Genomic DNA, 17,924 nt, shown 5'->3' with positions numbered 1-17,924 from the left:
CGTTCCGTTCGAGAATTTTTCACCTATATAGAGACGTCACCATATACCGGTAAAGGGCTTCAAATTTAGACCTTTACTCGGCACTCAGGGCCATCGAGCAGTGAGGGTTTTATTGTGTCAACGCCTACCGTGGAACAGGGCCTCATTTTTTCAGGTCTCATCCAAAAGACCCGCAACTTTCACTTCAAAGTGCCGAGCGCTTGGCGAAGGAACAGTTGCTACCAATTTTTTTTATCGGCTTAGGTCAGTCGCGGACGTGATTCGAACACACGACCTTCCGATCACGGAGCGAACACTCTACCGACTGAGCTACCGTATTTCGTTGAAATAATCAATAGGATCAGAAACAAGTTCTAGCAACTTATACATGCTACATATAGTTGTCATGCAAAATATTCTTAAAAATATATATGCAAATAAACTAATTATTGATATACAGCGATTTAAACAGACATGATTCAACAATAAATTAGAATCTATTAGTATGGATTATATTAGTAATGCGATTATTGAATGATAATTAAGACGGTGCGTTTGAAGCATTACTACCTATCATCCTACGGCAGGAATTAAACGTTTTTGAATCTTGCCTAAATTAACTTTTAAACAGCTTCTGGTACAAATTATTTATTAATTACTTCCAACCTAAATGGTTTAACTTAACCAAAATTCCAGCTACAACCTGTAGCTTTCAACCCATAGCTCAAATACATACTATTTTTGCTCTCTTCAAGATAGTGGTTGAGTGATCTTTCTATCGCATATCCATTTCTGAACATTATTTAAAGCCCAAATAAACTCAAAACTATTTTAATAATAATAACGATTAGTTGCAATTGTAGTAGATCAATAAAAATAATTTATGCGTTTTTTTTCCTTTCAGTATAAAAGCAATGTGCATGATACTTTGATTTTGACTTTTGATCATTTGTGGGGAAAAACCAGTTATTGAACTTGATCATTTTCATGCAAAATGTTGCTAATGGGTACATAGTTTGTCCGAATAACCCCAAGTACAGTTTTTAAGATAGATTTTTTTGTTTTGCAGATCAATTGTACATACATGTATATCAGAAATGTGTTCAGTACTTGGATTTTGATTTTTTTTAGAATTAAAGGAAAAAATATCAGTTGCTTAACTTATTCATTTTATGCAAAATATTGATATTGTTGGGATTTCACCCTCTACAGTTTTTAGAATGGAAAGCTTTTTAAGGATAAGATAAGCTAAAATCCCTTTTGGCCCCTGGTTTGTGGTGTCTAGAAGAAAGATGACCTGCACTGACATTTTTTACATGCTGAAGATCATGCTGAAATACAGTTAAAGAAAAAAAACACACCAAAATTTATGATTAATGGAGATATCGAGGAGAAATCTTATTTCACATCTGAGCGATTTTCTGAAACTCTCGGTTTTAAGCCCTTGACCGGTGTGACGTCACAACATGTACCAGCCATATTGAATGCAAAGAAAACAGCAGAATAAAAATGATGTTTTAAGTTTTTTTTTAATATTATTTTTAGGGACTTACGTGAATACAAAATTTATAGTGACAGTAAAATAAGTTCCCAATTGTTTAGTAATTACATGTAGTTCAGAGAATATTTTTTCAATATATTCTGTTTGCAGCTCATATTAAGTAACGAATTCTACGAATAAAAGTACCCTAATCATGTTTTTAATTAATAATAGGAATCCTCCCCCCCCCCCTTAAATATCTGATTCAAACCAATATTATTTAACTTTCTATCCATCTTCGTTATATATATTTATGATATCAGTCATTATTGACTTGATTGGTGTTTTTTTTAATGCAGTCGAAATCTACTTGTGTTTCTAATTTTACTTTGTCGCTAACTGTTAAATGGTAGCAATTATCAAATTTAAATATAGAACAATATCGGTCTATACCAGAAAATTGTCAATTGAATTTGATTATATTGAAGACTTGTGAAGATATAAATGAATAAAGTAATTGATGTAAGGAACACAAAATATAGAATTGAAAGGCATTCCTGTGATTTCCGTTGGTATTTGGTGAATCTTCTGCATTTTAGTCATTTGTTTTCCCAGTAATTTTTTTTCTTCAAGAAAATCGTTTTAGTTCATGAATTTGAAGGTGCTTAAACACAGATTTGAAGTTAATATTTTCTCAAATTTTCTGTATAATATTACGACTTATATATTGCAATAGCATTTCACACGAAAATATAACTAAAAACTTATTTTATCTGCTAATTATTGGAACTACGAATTCCTGGACGAGTTTGATTAACACATCCTTGCACTTTCACGAATTTTATCTTTATCCTTAACATTTAAGAAAAGAAGCGATTTTGTTGTGTATAAATGAAAAACATTACATCTATAATCCAGAAAATTCAGAGTAGAAATGTGCGAAAGCAAACCCCCTCACTAATATCGTCAGCCAGTGCTCAGTGTTGTGTACAGAGTTTAACAAATTGAATACACCCTTGAAACGTAAACTGTTTTTCTAAACAGGGCGAGAGCTCTGTTATTGTTAATGTTTACGATTCACCGGGTGTGTTCAATTGTTAAAGTCTGCACACACCACTGAGCACGGACTGACAATACTGTGAGTGGGTTTTGCTTTCGAACATATCTATTCTGAATTTTCTGGATTACATTTTTAATATTTTCATTAATACACAACAAAATTGCCACTTTTCTTAAGTATTAAGAATAAAATTAAAATTTGTGAAAGTGCAAGGATGTGTCAATCAAACGTGTTCAGAAATTTGAAGTTCCGATAATTACGAGATGAAATAAGATTTTTATTATATTTTAGTATGAAATGCTATAGCAACATATAAGTCATGAAATTATACAGAAAATTTGAGAACATATTAACTTCAAATCTGTGTCCAAGCACCTTTAAATCAATTAATACTTATTGAAATAAACAAAATTGAAAATACAGAAATATCTCTCCATTCTTTTGATATTGAAAAAAGTAGGATATAGAATATTTATTAATTTTTTTTTGACGCGATTACCTGCAAAACAGCAACACAGATTCCTTAAAAAATTGGATGTTGTTGGACAACACTGGCACATCCTTTTAGGCACCTGAAACACGGGGAACGATTGATTAATTTGGAGAAGTTAGATATACGTTCATATTAATTAGCTTATTGATTTGGATTCAGCTGGACAAACAATAAATAAATTAACCTCACGTTAGAGTCGTAACTAGCCGTTTTTTTAAACTGTCAGTTGAATGTTGCAGTTCGAAATTCAATTAAAGTTAACTTAGATAACTCAGATTTAATTGATGTCTTATAGTTATCTCTTTCTTAAAGTCCTTCTGTAGGCCCATTCCATTTACTTAAGGTAAAAAAAATAAATTATGTCATAATTTAGATGACATCATTTCCTAGGATTTTTATTATATTCTAAGGTTATTTACTTTTTAATGTTAAAATGTTAAATAAAAATCATTTACTTCAAGTATGAATTCTCCCTCGAAAAATAGATCACACAATTACAAATCATGTAGTTTGCTATCTATATTCCAGCACTAAGATTCGTTTTTGGGAGGGAAACTGTAATGTAAAAAAATTGGTGGAGTTAACATTTCACCTACTTTTCATTACTTAGTCTTTTCGATAAAATATAATAACATTTCATTTGTCATTGCATATACGAAAATACCTTTGTTTCCGCCCATATGGAATGACTTTCTCTTTTACATATGTAACATATGTGTGAATCGTACGTCTTTGAATCTTAAGTGGAAGAGATATCTCTCAAAGAAGTAACTCTCTAGTTGAAAGAAAGATCTCTCTAAGTGAAAGAGATATCTCTTTAACGTTAAGACATATCTCTATTTACGAAAGAGATATCTCTTAAAGTTAAGAGTTATCTCTTTAAGTGGAAGAGATATCTTTCAAAGTAAAAGAGATATCTCTCTAAACCAAAGAGATATCTCTCTAAGCGAAACAGATATCTCTCTAAGCGTAAGAGATATCTCTCTAAGTGAAAGAGATATCACTTTCATAAAGAGAAATCTCTTAAAGGTGAGAGATATCTCTCTAAGTTAAGAGGTATATCTGTTTTTTAAGAGATATCTCTCTAAAATACCAGATATCTCTGTAATTTTAAGACATATTTTATTTTCCGAGTAAATAGAAAATTTATGAAAAAATTTGAAAAAATAGAGAGTAAATCATAATTAACGTGAAATAAAGGCGATATAAGATATCCTGGTATTCCTATAGTTCCTATAATTAACCCCATTTATATCAAACAAAAATATTTCTTGGAAAAGCATGTAAGTTTGACATGTAACACAACTCAAAGGGTTAAGTTCCTCAAATATTTCTTGAGTGTTAGAATTTTGTGTTTCTGAGTGAAACATTTTTATCTACATCTTTACTCCTTGTTTATATCAATATTAAAAAAAATATAACAAATACTGTTCAGTCTCATAAATCTGGTAAGCTAAACAAATCTTAAACAATGATCTGTGGAAACACCAGAGGTGAGATTTGATGCCTAGGAGGGGAAAGCATCCACAGTTGACCGTTCACATCTGCCTTGAGCCCTTTTTTATTGATGAGGTAAACAAAGCAATAAGTAGTCAAAATTAGCAGAAAAGCAATGCTCAAACAAGTGGAATGAAACTTATAAGATAAACTAATAAACAGTGATAATTTGTATTTGCAAAAAAGATTATGCAAACTACCACAATATTTGTCAAATACAATATTTGTCCCCTTATAAAAGAGGATTATATTTGTGAACGTAACGTTTTAATAACCTAAGACCCGTTTTTACAAAAGAACTTACGACTAAGACCAAAAGCTTTAGTTCATTGTAAAAGTTTGCCGAATGAATGATTCTGTTTAATATTGCTAGCGTAAAAATATATTTCTACATTCCTTTTAAAGAGATTAAAACCATTTTCAATTTAGTGTAAATTTGAAAGTCGTAAGTAGTTCTTTTGTAAAACAGGCCCCTGACTCTTTATTAAATATTCTTAGCATTAATAGTTTTTTTTTTTATCAAATAAACTATAAAATCTTTACAAATCAATGTTATAAATAATGCAAATATCTAAGACCGTGTTTATAAACTACGAAATATTTAAACTTAAAAGAAACTCGTAGTACTGTCACCGACATCATAAAAAGTTTGACGATAGCAAACAATTTAATGATCAATCTCATAAATCGTATAAACAATACAAATCAAGATTAGAGAGAAAAAAAACCCAGACCCACTGGAAACACAACGGTTGGGATAAGGTGCCTGGAATTTAACTAGAAGTCATCTCCGGGGGGGGGGGGGGGGGGAGGGTTCTTTAGCAGGAATTGTGAAATCAAATAACCTGGTATGCTAGGTTTTAAAAAGTGGATAGCATTTGAATTAGTTTTGCAAATGCTTTCAAAGCTTTGAAAAGCGATCAAAAGAATTTTTGTTATCACGGTTATGCCCTGTCAATAAAACAATGAAGTATACATGAAATTATTGTTTTCATGTCTTTTTATTGTCATATTCTGAAATTTATTTTTACAGTCCGTGATTTAGCACTAAGGCCATAAAAAATTAATTAATAGTTTCTCAGGCCAACAATTTCAAACTTCAATGCGACAGGCAGGGTTTTTTTTTTTTTTTTTTTTTTTTTTTTTTTGTTTGTTTGTTTGTTTGTTTGTTTGTTTGTTTGTTTGTTTGTTTGTTTTTGAAGCAGGTATCTTTTTTTTATGTTAGTAGTTCCACAAATTGATGATATTAACTGATTCTTACTTTTTTGTTCACTTAATATAATACTAATTATAATGTACTCAACTTTTAATTATTTTATTCTAAGCATTTCTTTAAAAATTAATTAATAAAGGACTGTATACACTAGAAGAATATTGTTTATCTAATAAAAACGTCTATCTATTAATTGTTATGAAAGGGAAATAACTCAATTTTCTTTATCAACTTGGAAAAATAGAAAATTGAGTTATTTCCCTTTTCAAAATGTCAATGCGGCCGTTTTTGACCTGATGCGGCGGTGCCTGAGAAACTATTAATTAATTTTTTTTTGGCCTAAATGCAAGTTGATAACTTGGCACAACATCAATCAGAGTGAAAAATTAGTGGCTCATGGGCCACAACGCTCACGTCAGTCACTTTGGCCCTACTATTACGCATAATCTTATTATGATTATATGATATTATGATTTTCTTCTCAATATACATGTATTCATTTTTTTATCGTCTTTTGGGGCCCCACCCTATACACAAAGGCCGTGATATGAGCAAAAATGAATCAACACAGGCAGAGGATGCTACCACATTAATATGATAAATAATTGCTTGAGTATAGAATTTTAAAGACTTTTCCCTAGGTAATCCCTATTGTGGTCGTACCCTACCCCAAGGGACCGCGCATGATCTGAACAATTTAAAATCTACACTACCTCTGGAAACTTCTATAAAAGTTACACTTTATCTTGTCCAGCCGTTTTGAGAAGATTTTTAAAGAATTTTCCTATATATTTCAATGATTTGAATAATTTAGACTCTACATTACCCCAGGAAGCTTTCACAGAAGTGTCAGATTTTCTGGCCCAGTGGTTCTTAAAAAAGAAGATTTATTAGGATTTTTCCTATATATTTCAATGTAAAACTTTGATTCCCTGTTGTAAGTCCACCCTACCCCCGGAGCAATGATTTGAACAATTTAGAGTCTACAGTCAACACTACCCCAGATACCTTTCACATAAGTTTCAGCTTTTCTGGCCCAGTGGTTCTTGAGAAGAAGATTTTTAAATGCCCCACCCTATTTTCGCCTTTTCTTGATTATCTCCACCTAGAATGGGCTTGGCTCTTTATTTGATCGATTTATAATTTTCTTTACCTTGGGATGTTTTGTACCAACTTTGGTAAAACTGGCCCGTTGGTTCTTGAAAAGAAGTTGAAAATGTGAGAAGTTTACAGATAAACGGACGGACGGACGGACGGACGGACGCCGGACAATGGGTGATCAGAAAAGCTCACTTGAGCTTTCAGCTCAGGTGAGCTAAAAAGACTTGAATTTTTAATACTATCATAAGTAGGCTGCAGGTCATCTCTAAAGTTATCTTTTTTTTACAGACTTCAAATACATGCTTCTTTTTCACAATTTCAAATATTAGTTGTCATCATTTATGACGAACACTTTTTCATTAAATTAAGTTTTTCATCTTCTTTAAGGCACGTTCATTTTCGTTACATTCATAGCATCCTGATTCATCATTGTATAAAATATTGATAACCTCTTTGAAACGAACATCCTTAGTTGGCAGTGGATCATTAAGCTGTACACCTTTTACGCAATGGTGCAGAATAATTAAAACAGGTTTCACTGTATCTGTAAATAAACAAGTTTTTAACATTAACTAAAAGAAACACATGATTTTTTTTGCATGTTATAGGTTAATATTTATTTAAAACGGCAGTCTCAAAAACGAATATATTTATCTCTGAACATACCTGAAAGATGAACACTTGAAATAGTGTGTGCTATATCATCTTCTAAACGAGACAGTTTTAGACAAACAAGAAAAACGTTTTTTTGTAAGTCTATATCGTTGGCACTTGCCTTCCAAACAATATCGAAGTTCCAATGGTACATCATTTTAAACCCGCTGATTAATTTCTTGCATTCATCTTCCCTTGCCTTGCAAAGGAATTGCAATGTATGTTTGCCTAGAAGGATAACATACAGTGTATGATAAAACATCATTTTCATTGATATTTAAAATTCTTTCGAATTGAAAAAAAAACAACAAAAAACTTCTTGCATATCTAATGCTGGTGTATGCTTACGCAGATTTTTTGACTTCTTGCTTTCGGGCGTCTGCTTATCTTCTGAAATGTATAGAAAATATAGATATTTTAGTCTACGCAGTGCTTACGTAAATGTCTGCTGAGTTTGTTTAAAATATTCAAAATGAATACGTTTTGTCGTACCCTGGTTTTACCGGATTTGTTTTCGTTTTTCTTTTAAAGTCTAAATGGAAAATTTGAATACTCTTCTGTTTTCTTTCAGTTTGAAAAAAAAAATCAGTTAAAACAAAAATCATTTTATAAAGCATACGCACCAGACGCAACATTGTGCATTTCTAACTGAGAATGTTTCGACATATTCATGAATCTTGATAATGGTATTTGCCATCGATGTTTCTCTTTGTCCTCAACACTACCTAAGAAATGATAAATATGAACAGTGTTTTCTTGAACACTAAAAGCTTGATTCGTAAACTAAAATCTCTACTATGAGCTGTTCATGTTTACTATATAATATTTCTGAAGACCTCATCTTAAAGATGAAGAATGTATATCCGAAGTAATTCTCTTTACATCTTTATTTCTGATATCGGTTTTAGATTTTACTTTTTACCTCCTGTATTTTCATTACGTTTTTCAGAAAGAAGTTTCATCAATTCTCTCAGCGAAGATTCATTTCCGTAAAATTCATTGGAATATTCATCGAAACGTAAATCTATAACATTGGAGAAACCACTATTGCATTGGGAAGATCTTTGAATGGAAACTCCTTGTGCACACACATTTATGACAACCAGAATGGTATCTATTCCTAAAAAAGGAAAAAAATCCTTCAAACGTTTTGCCTATTTATCTGATACTATAATTCTTAAATTTAATTTAGCTTTTAATCCTTAATAATAAATTAATGTTCAATATTTTAAAGTCAACTGAGTCACTCAAGTGACCTATTGCTGTATGTTTTCGTCCATCGTTCCTTGGTCCTGGGCTTTTGAACATTTTTCAGCTTCATCTCTTCAATACTCAACCAATTGCAACTCATTTCGGCACATAACTTCAATGGGTAAAGGGTTACAAAAATCGTGAATTTCACGGTCCCTGCCCCCCTTGGGCCTGAGGATTGGGCATTACAATCACATTTAATCTATCTTTTTTTACTGTTGGACATCAAGCATTCAAACTATGATTGTAATAAACATTGAGCCCTCTACCAAAATTGTGCAATTCATAGCCCTTGGTTCAAGTGTTTTGGATTTAGGCCAGGGCTCTAATGATCATATAAATAAAATGCAAGATTTCTTTTAAAAAAGTCTTTCTGTATACTTTAAGTTAGCAGATTTTATGCTGAGCAAGGTTGCCTCTTCCAAAATTGTAAATTTCAGGGTCCCTGGTTGAGGGGGTCCGGTGGTGTCTGGGCTTGGCTTTATTGATTATCTAATGAAAGTGCATAAATTGTTTGAAAACCTTCTCTGCTCCTGGGTATTTAACAGATAAACAATGTGCATGGTTATGATTTAAAGGATGCCTCTTTCAAAATTATGAAATTTGTTGCCCCAGGGTCAGGGATTCCCGGAGAGGGGCTCTGTTTAATATACAGTGAATATGTTTTATTTCTTTCAGAATTTTCTTCTCTTCTCCTGGGTATTAATAAAAAAAACCTAAGTGCATATTTATGCCCCTTCCAAATTTGTAAATTTCATGGTCCCTAGATCAGGGATTTTGGTGTTAGAGCGGGGGCTCTATTGATTATATAGTAAAAATGCACTATTTCTTTGAAAGTCTTCTCCGCTTCTGGGTATTTAGCAGATAAACTAATGCATGGTTATGATTAACGAGGATGCCTCTTTCAAAATTAAGAATTTCATGGTCACCGTATTAGGGGTTTGGCTTTTTGGCAGGGCTCTATAGTTCTGCTCCCAGGTAGTTAGCAGACAAATAAATTGCATAGTTGTGGTTAACAAACATGCCTTTTCAAAAAGTATGAAATTCCCAGGCCCTGTGTCAGGCGTTTTGATTAAGGGGGTTCTGTTGAATATGTACTGAAGATGCATCATTTCTTTCTATTTTGTTTACTTTATATTTTTATGGATCATATACTGTGTTGTTTAACTCAGGTGACCGTTAAGGTCCTTGAGCCTTTCATTGTTACCTGCAGATATGGCGTATTCGTAAATGATTTTCCCTTTTAGTGTTATTTACCTCTGTGCATTTGTAGCTGCTGCACTTCATTTTCAACATTGTCTGTATTTAGACAAATTGCTAGAACTGGCTTATGTTTAGATTTTTCGTCAATCCATTGAAATGAAGCGCTTAATTTTTTCTCAAGGTAATATTTTATCATTGATGAAAAGCTTTTTTCAACTCTTTTATCAGCCATTGCATAGAGGATGTTTGACGATTCCGGTTTTGCTGAAGCGCCTGAGGATAACAAAATACTATTATAAGTTACGCTTGTTAACTATGGATGCAAACATACAAAAAAAATGTATTTAAAAAATTCTTTGATAAGGAAACTGTAGTTATCAACAAAATTAAAAAAGCGCAGGAAATAAATTATTCAATGATGTCAATACAATAAATGGTTCTCTTAAGAGAGAGAGAGAGAGAGAGAGAGAGAGAGAGAGAGAGAGAGAGATGTGTGTAACAATTTCAATTTACTCTTACGTTTTTGCAATAATAGATTTACATTCCCTCCCTCTTTGACGAATTAGATTTAATTGATGAATGATGCATGATCATTGCTTTCTTCTTTTTTTACACGAATTGAGAATTTGTGTAATTTACAGCATGTTAATTTCTAACTAAGTGCTTTATGAATAGATAATTTTTTAAGAAAACAGATAGTGACCACTTTTAATGGTCATATCAAGTAAGTGAAAATTGCTAGGTGTCTGCATTTTGTCGCAAAGGACTCCATCCGTTTACTGATACTATTCTACGTATAAAAATGCTAAAACATTTTAAAGTTTGAAAAATATAGGAACACCTATGTTTAAATTTATTTTATTCTAAATTTTGTAATTATCAGAGTCACTAATCTTAATTAGGGGAAAAACGATTTGTAAGATATTTATTTTTTCAAAATACAAAATTATTAATCAAATTACGTCAGGATTAAGAATTTTAAAGATATTGCAATGAAACTATTTTAGAAGAAACTAAAAATTTAGTATTATTATGACCTATGTGCTCATAATTACAACCCATGACCGAATTAAAAATATGAATAAGAATTTCAATATTGCTAAATTAAAATCTAACTAATTCAACAAATTTATTTATAGAGAGTAAAACTTTGTTGTTGCCACATATATATGAAATTAATCATTTTTGTTACATAAATTGTTTATGACTAATTTTGACACATTGCATCTTTCTCTCTGATAAAGGGTCCAATTTACCTAGACAATAAATTGAATGTTAGATTTATATATTACTTAAATTAAATAGACTTAATAACAATCATTATTTTTGTTCCTAGAATATATATATATATATATATATATATATATATATATATATATATATATATATATATATATATATATATATATATATATATATATATATATATATAAAGCACTAAAAACCAACAACACTGTATATCCTAAGTGTCGGATCTATTAAGTAGATACAAGGTCACGGATGGAATTTTATAGAAAACACTAAAAATGACCAACGACACGAACAATAATATATTATTGTTCGTGTCGTTGGTCATTTTTAGTACTTATATATATATATATATATATATATATATATATATATATATATATATTTATATATATTTATATATATTTATATATATATCTGTGTGTGTGTGTGTGTGTGTGTGTGTGTGTGTGTGTGTGAGGGTGGGTGTGTGTGTGTATACGAGGGTTGTTCGGAAAGTTCGTGGACTACCGTCATAACTTTTGTACTTAAGGTATTCCGATCCTCAGGTTCTGAAAATCAGCTTTGAAGTAATTGAAAATGTTCATTAAAATGTCTCTGATTTCACAGAGTATCATGAATTTACCCCTGGTATTTCTTCAAAGTTCATCGTTATAGTTAATCATATTATATGGGAATATTATCAAATGTGAAATATATTTTCAGGAAATGCGAATAAAAGCAGCAGCTATGCATTTTCTAATTGAAAATTTATCAACCATAATATATTTTAGGATTAAAAAGATATAGGTATATATCCAAGCATTCGGAGAAATGTGAATCTTTTATATGCTTTTACAGTATTTTAGTAAAAAGCTTGTGTTATCATTGTTAGACATCACTTAGTACGTCTAATTTCATACCATGCTAATAAGAATTGGTATCCAATGCTAGATTAAGGGAAATTCGACTTCTCTAAAAATGAATTTATTATTTTTCTTTTATGGGGTAAAATGTTCACTTTTTACAAGACCTTTTCTAAGACTTCAAAAAGCATTGAATCGAATTGAGATGCATAAAATGAAAATTGTTGCACGAAACGGTTTCAATTTCAAGCTTCATTTTAAGACTTAAATAATAAATTTAAGAGTTATCCTTCCTGATTGAGGAGCGAATATCCTTAACATCATATTATATCTAAATTTAGAAAAAATATTTCAACAGTAAATTCAAATGATGTGCATCTAAATTTTTTAAATATCCTGGTTTAATTCAAACTTATTTAGACTTTAAAAATGCGAACATTGGATTACGGAGCAGGTCAAAATTTTGTAATTTACCACCAAGACACTAAATAATGTCTGGAGTCATCTTTTCTGTAAAATGTCACAAAAAAGGAAAAATGCTACACGTTCAATTTAAGAATTGTTTCATCGTTTTTGATACCAAATTATGACAATATTTTGCTTCGTTGAAAAGAAATCCGTTTCAGAAGATAGGTAGTCCTCATTGAAAAAGGCATAAAATATGACGTCGTAGAACGTCACGGAGCAGCAGTTTACCATACAATTTTGTGTTGTACTCTAGAAAACTTCAGAAAAAAAAACTCTGAAAATGCCGGAGGAAGAAGGAAATATGTCAAAAGCGAGCCATGCATGTGTGTGTACATGGTACAAGCGGTATTTGAATGATAGACTACTCTGCTTAGAAGATAGTGATCTGTGAGAAAACGGATTATTTGTAAAAATCTTATCAAAAAAATTAAAAGTTAGTAACGTCATGCTAAGAGTTGGGCGCTGATCTTGTGAAGCATACTTATTCAGTGAAAAATATAACATTGACAAACAAATTGATTCTCCTGGAACAATTGTTAGCAAAATAGATTTCAAGTGATAGCGAAACGATTTTAATGAGTGGTATTGGGCAATACCGTAAATCTGGAAATTTTTACTGTAGATAAATTTTTAGCAAATTTGCGCGTGCATTGCATTCGCAAAAACATTTTTCTTAAAAATAAATCAACAACAAACAATGTAAACAAAAATTTTTCTGACAATCGGTGTCTTTTTTTTTAACCCGATGAACATCTGTTCATACTACAGGCTAATTACCCCTGATAATCCATGCATTAACTACATTCAATATCGTCAGATTGTTTGACTGGCAATATGTCTCTTTTTAATCATTTCTCTAAGAAAGAAAGGCCAATTTTATCTAACAACGAATTCCTAGCACGACAGATAGTCAACGAAGAACTTACTCTCGTGTATAATGAAACCCCGACGAAAGAAATGTGATAGTATGTACATGCATAATTCATTGTATGCACATCTGTAACTTGATGAACTGTACGTTATGAAAATTTTAAGCTCTTTTTATTTTATGCACCAATGACAATTCGCAAAATTTTAAAACGTAAAAATTAATCAACACCTTTTTGAACCAGTTTCGCAAAAATAAATCGACGTAAAAATTTCCAGATTTACGGTACTGTGTGAAATGTATAGGGATAGTATTTTCAGATCCTCATATCGGTATGTTTTTGACGTTACAGTGTTGTTGAGTTTGCTCCGTGGTTACAAAACGTGTTAGTTTTAAAATTAAATAACATGAATTCTATTAAAGCACATGGAATGAAACTTCACACATCAACAAAATAAATATTTCTACATATGATAATGTGTTCATTTTATATTTCTTGAAGATAGTATAACAAGGTTTGGCATAGTCCACGAACTTTCCAAACAACCCTCGTATATAAGTAAAAAGTAGGAAAAATTTCTGAAAATTTCTGACCTCTTAAAGGGGATTCCGATTTCGATTTCAAATGTATCATTTCCATAAAGCAACGAAACACACGTCTTGCTAATTCATTTTCGGTACAGGAAACACATTCATTACGTTGACTGCAAGTCAGGTATGTCCAAAATTTTATTTTATTGTTTAAGTTAAATTCTGGATATTTGGAAAACTTTTCTTCTGGACAAATGATGACCATCATTCTTAACTCATGTCCTGCAAAAGATCAAGACTTGGATAAGTGTGCAATATGAATTTAGATATTGAAGGAGTCGATCATACTTGGACGTCAAATTAGATACCTTGTAATTTTTCAAGAGTCTCGTCAATACTGTTCTGCAAAGATGCATCGCAGCAAATTACAATTATCTTTGATTTGCATGCATCAGCAGATGTTCTTAAGTATAGAGAGAGTTCATACATATTTAGGAAACTGTCTATTGTCTTCTGTGCAGAATCTTTGTTGTGAAAGTAAAAAATATCTATTACATCTGCAAGAAAATAATTTTTATAAAATAAAATAAAAATGAAAATGCAATCATATCTGATATGAGAATTATGAAGTATATCTTTATAAGATACATAATGACAAATAACTTGAAGATTAACTATTCTTATTACAATTTATTTTACTAATTTTAATAATTAACCTTTTCATAGAAAACATAGGTAATGATAATAAAAGTTGAATATTTTACCTGTAGTAGAACATGAAGTTGATATATGATGCAAGGCCATGTTCAAGAACGTCTGTGTCAAGAATAAAATACCACTAGATAAAAACCTCCATGGAGATTTGCATATTAACTAGAGATTTTTATTGTATATTTTTGAAAGAACCTTTGAGTTCCTAAATCATTCACATTGTTGTCCCCCGCTCTCAATGAAAATGAGAGATTTTAATTTGGGTCTGTCTGTACGTCCGTTCGTCTAGCTGTCTGTATTTCTGTCTGTGTGTAAAATTTTTGTTTCCGTACGATATCTCAAGAGGCCTTTGAGCTTTTGCAGTGAAATCTTACATCTCAACTCCCTATGGCCTAAAGAAGACCCCTATTAATTTTAGAGTCAGAAGGTCAAGGTAATAAATTCATACATTCTATCTGTTTGTAACACTTTCGTTTCCGGGCGATATTCCGAGAAGCCTTTGAGTGTTTGCAATGCAATTTTATACCACACACCCCTATGTCCTAAAAAAGACCCTTATTGATTTTGAGATCAAAAGGTCAAAGTTCAAGATCATAAAATCTTACATTCTGTCTGTGTGTAAAACTTTCGTTTCTGGGCAATATCTCAAGAAGCTTTTGAGCTTTTGAATTGAAATTTTATACCATAACTCCCTATGACCCCACCGCCCCTCTCAAAGTCTTTCGCCTCATTTTTTTTTATTTTGGTCATTTTTTTTAAAAAATCAAAAGTCAATTGGAAATTCGTTGGCATCGATCTCTCTCAAAGTTTTTGGATATTTCCCCGTTTGTATTAAAAGTCGTCTGACACTATTTTTAGCACATAAGCATGAAGAGAGGTATTACATATAATACAGGTTGTCGGTGGACTTTATATAATTACATCTATTAGAACTGTTTAGTAAAGGCTAAATTAGACACCATGTGTTGTGTAAAATTTTGACAATGACGACCGTGTCAAGTACGAAAAATTGGACGTTAAAAGACAGTGGAAATCTGTGATATTTTTAGACAAAGCACACGTATATGTTAGTTAAAGAAAAATATATATTTAGAAAAAGGCCAATGAGATTAGTGAATAACACGTAAAGCACCAATATGCGCATAGTACTTGGATCCGCGCCCAATTTCAAAAATGCAGTTATGAAGTGAGGCGGGTACAAACGTTCTCATAAAGTCATTATTACAGTGTGATAAATATTTCATATAAAAAGAAACTTCTGTACAGATTTTAAAGAATAACCAATCAACTATATATATATATATATATATATATATATATATATATATATATATATATATATATATATATATATATATATATATATATATATATATATATCCAAATTGACATTTACAATGTGAAAATTTTTGTGTAAGAAGATCGTTTTGTAGATGTTTACAGTAATAGAAAATAAAAAATAAAATCCGCCCATCCGCGCCCAATTTCTAAGCAAATTAGGACGAAAATCTTACTTTAAATTTATGTGGCCTTAAGGCCAAAAAGCTGAAAGATCAAGGTTGACCATTTTTCTTTCTCCATTTGCAAGATAATTCCATTTCATCCACCCTCTTCCAGGCACGGATCCAGATTTTTTTCCGGAGGTGAGGGGGGGGGGTAAAGTGGAGGGTAAAGAAAACCGTCCCGGTCAAAACGTCCCATGATTTTCGTCAAAGCGCCCCCTTATAGAAATTTACACGAAACTGATGTTAAAATACCGTCCCTAAGTATTGGTCAAAGCGCCCCCTGGTTTTGGTCAAAGCGCCCCCTAATTGTTGATCAAAGCGGTTTCGTATTGTCTTTCACATTAAAAATATATTGTGGGGCGCTTTTACCAATACTTGGGGACGGTATTTTATACAAGTAGCGTAATTTTTCAGAATTAGACAGATTGAAAAAAAAGGAGAAATTGAAATGGAAAATCCTGAAAGGAAAAATACAACTATGTAAAACATCTGTATGCAAGTCTGAAAAGTTTCAGATCCCCATGCATCTTTGCATATGAAGATACATAGTAATAGTATTACAATATTCTCATTTCTTTGAAAATGTTTTCTTGTTTTAGATTATTCAAATTTAATCTATGAAACATTTCATGGGACACGCTGAACAAACAAAAATCAACTAAAACTTAAAGTAGAAAATGTATTTTTCGGGATATGAAATAAATAGCATAAATTAGTAAAGGGAAATAAAATGAAACTAAATTAAAAAAAAATTAGGGTTTTTTGGGGGGGAAAATTGCTAACGAACATTCTATAAAAGAATATCTAAGGGGCGCTTTGACCAAAATCAAAAAGGGGCACATTGCTTGGAGACGGTTTCGAAATGAAATTTTTCTATAAAAATATTAGGGGGCGCTTTGACCAAAATCAAGGGGCGCTTTGACCAATATTTGGGGGTGGTTTTGTAACATCATTTAATTGTAAAGTTATATTAGGGGGCTCTGTGACCAAAATCAGGGGGCACTTTGACCAAAATCAGGGGCTCTTTTACCAAAATCAAGGGGCGCTTTGACCAAAATCAGGGGACGCTTTGACCGGGACGGTTTTCTTACGGGGCGTTTTGACTGGTAGTGGGGTGGAGTGTCCGCCCCAGTCAAAATATTTCCAACCCAGAAAGGATGTATTCGGAATTTCAAAAGATTTGACCAATAGGAGAGAAAATTTTCCCGGAAAAAGTAAAATTTTAGAATCAATGTTCATTAGATGTTTTCTACCGTATACAGTAAAACTCGAAATTCGAAAAACGAAATATTTCTCATTTCTTTGCATACATAGGTTATTTCTTCAAAATATTAATTACAAAGTTTCACACAAAAACTTTTTTTCAATATTGGTTTGGGGAAAAACTATGAGGATTGATTTCGTGGTTGAAGAATTGTTGAGTAGTTATGTGTATGACATTTTACATTTCGTGGTGGAGATGAATTCGTGGGTCTCAAAGAAAATTAAACCCCCACAAATATAATGATTTCACAGTAACTAAATAACAAAAAATACTGTAGGAAAAATGGAATGATACTTGCATGATGCTCGGGAAAAAAAATGTGCTGTGAAAAATCCAGTAAATTTGCTATCGTTTTAAAGTTGTAAGTCTAATGTTTTAATAGATTTGATTTCTAATTTGATTTATCATTTTGACTCAATTTTGATGCTGATTCTGTCTGAAAATCGACAGTTTCTTTGTATTTTAAGCCAGAATGGTCTGACAAGAAAAGTATCGTATAAAGGTACATGTATATTTTTTATTACTTAGTATTTAAAAGTAAATGACAATAAAG

The 17,924-nt window shown here is 31.5% G+C and overlaps 1 protein-coding gene across 1 annotated transcript in view; it reads right to left on the bottom strand.

The window, feature by feature from the left end:
- LOC133185418 (uncharacterized) overlaps positions 1-17,924 on the bottom strand; it is a 56,539-nt gene that overhangs the window by 22,675 nt on the left and 15,940 nt on the right. The window contains exon 2 of the mRNA XM_061320607.1: positions 3,019-3,091. Within this exon, the coding sequence (XP_061176591.1) occupies positions 3,019-3,079 (61 nt within the window). The 5' untranslated portion in view covers positions 3,080-3,091. The remainder of the gene's footprint in view (positions 1-3,018; positions 3,092-17,924) is intronic.

This window comes from Saccostrea echinata, unplaced genomic scaffold (genome assembly GCF_033153115.1).
Source record: "Saccostrea echinata isolate AGI-Se365-2 ecotype Australia unplaced genomic scaffold, CSIRO_AGI_Sech_v1 ptg000012l, whole genome shotgun sequence".
In the NCBI taxonomy this organism is placed as follows: Eukaryota; Metazoa; Mollusca; class Bivalvia; order Ostreida; family Ostreidae; genus Saccostrea; species Saccostrea echinata.
This window is presented reverse-complemented; position numbering and strand designations above follow the sequence as displayed.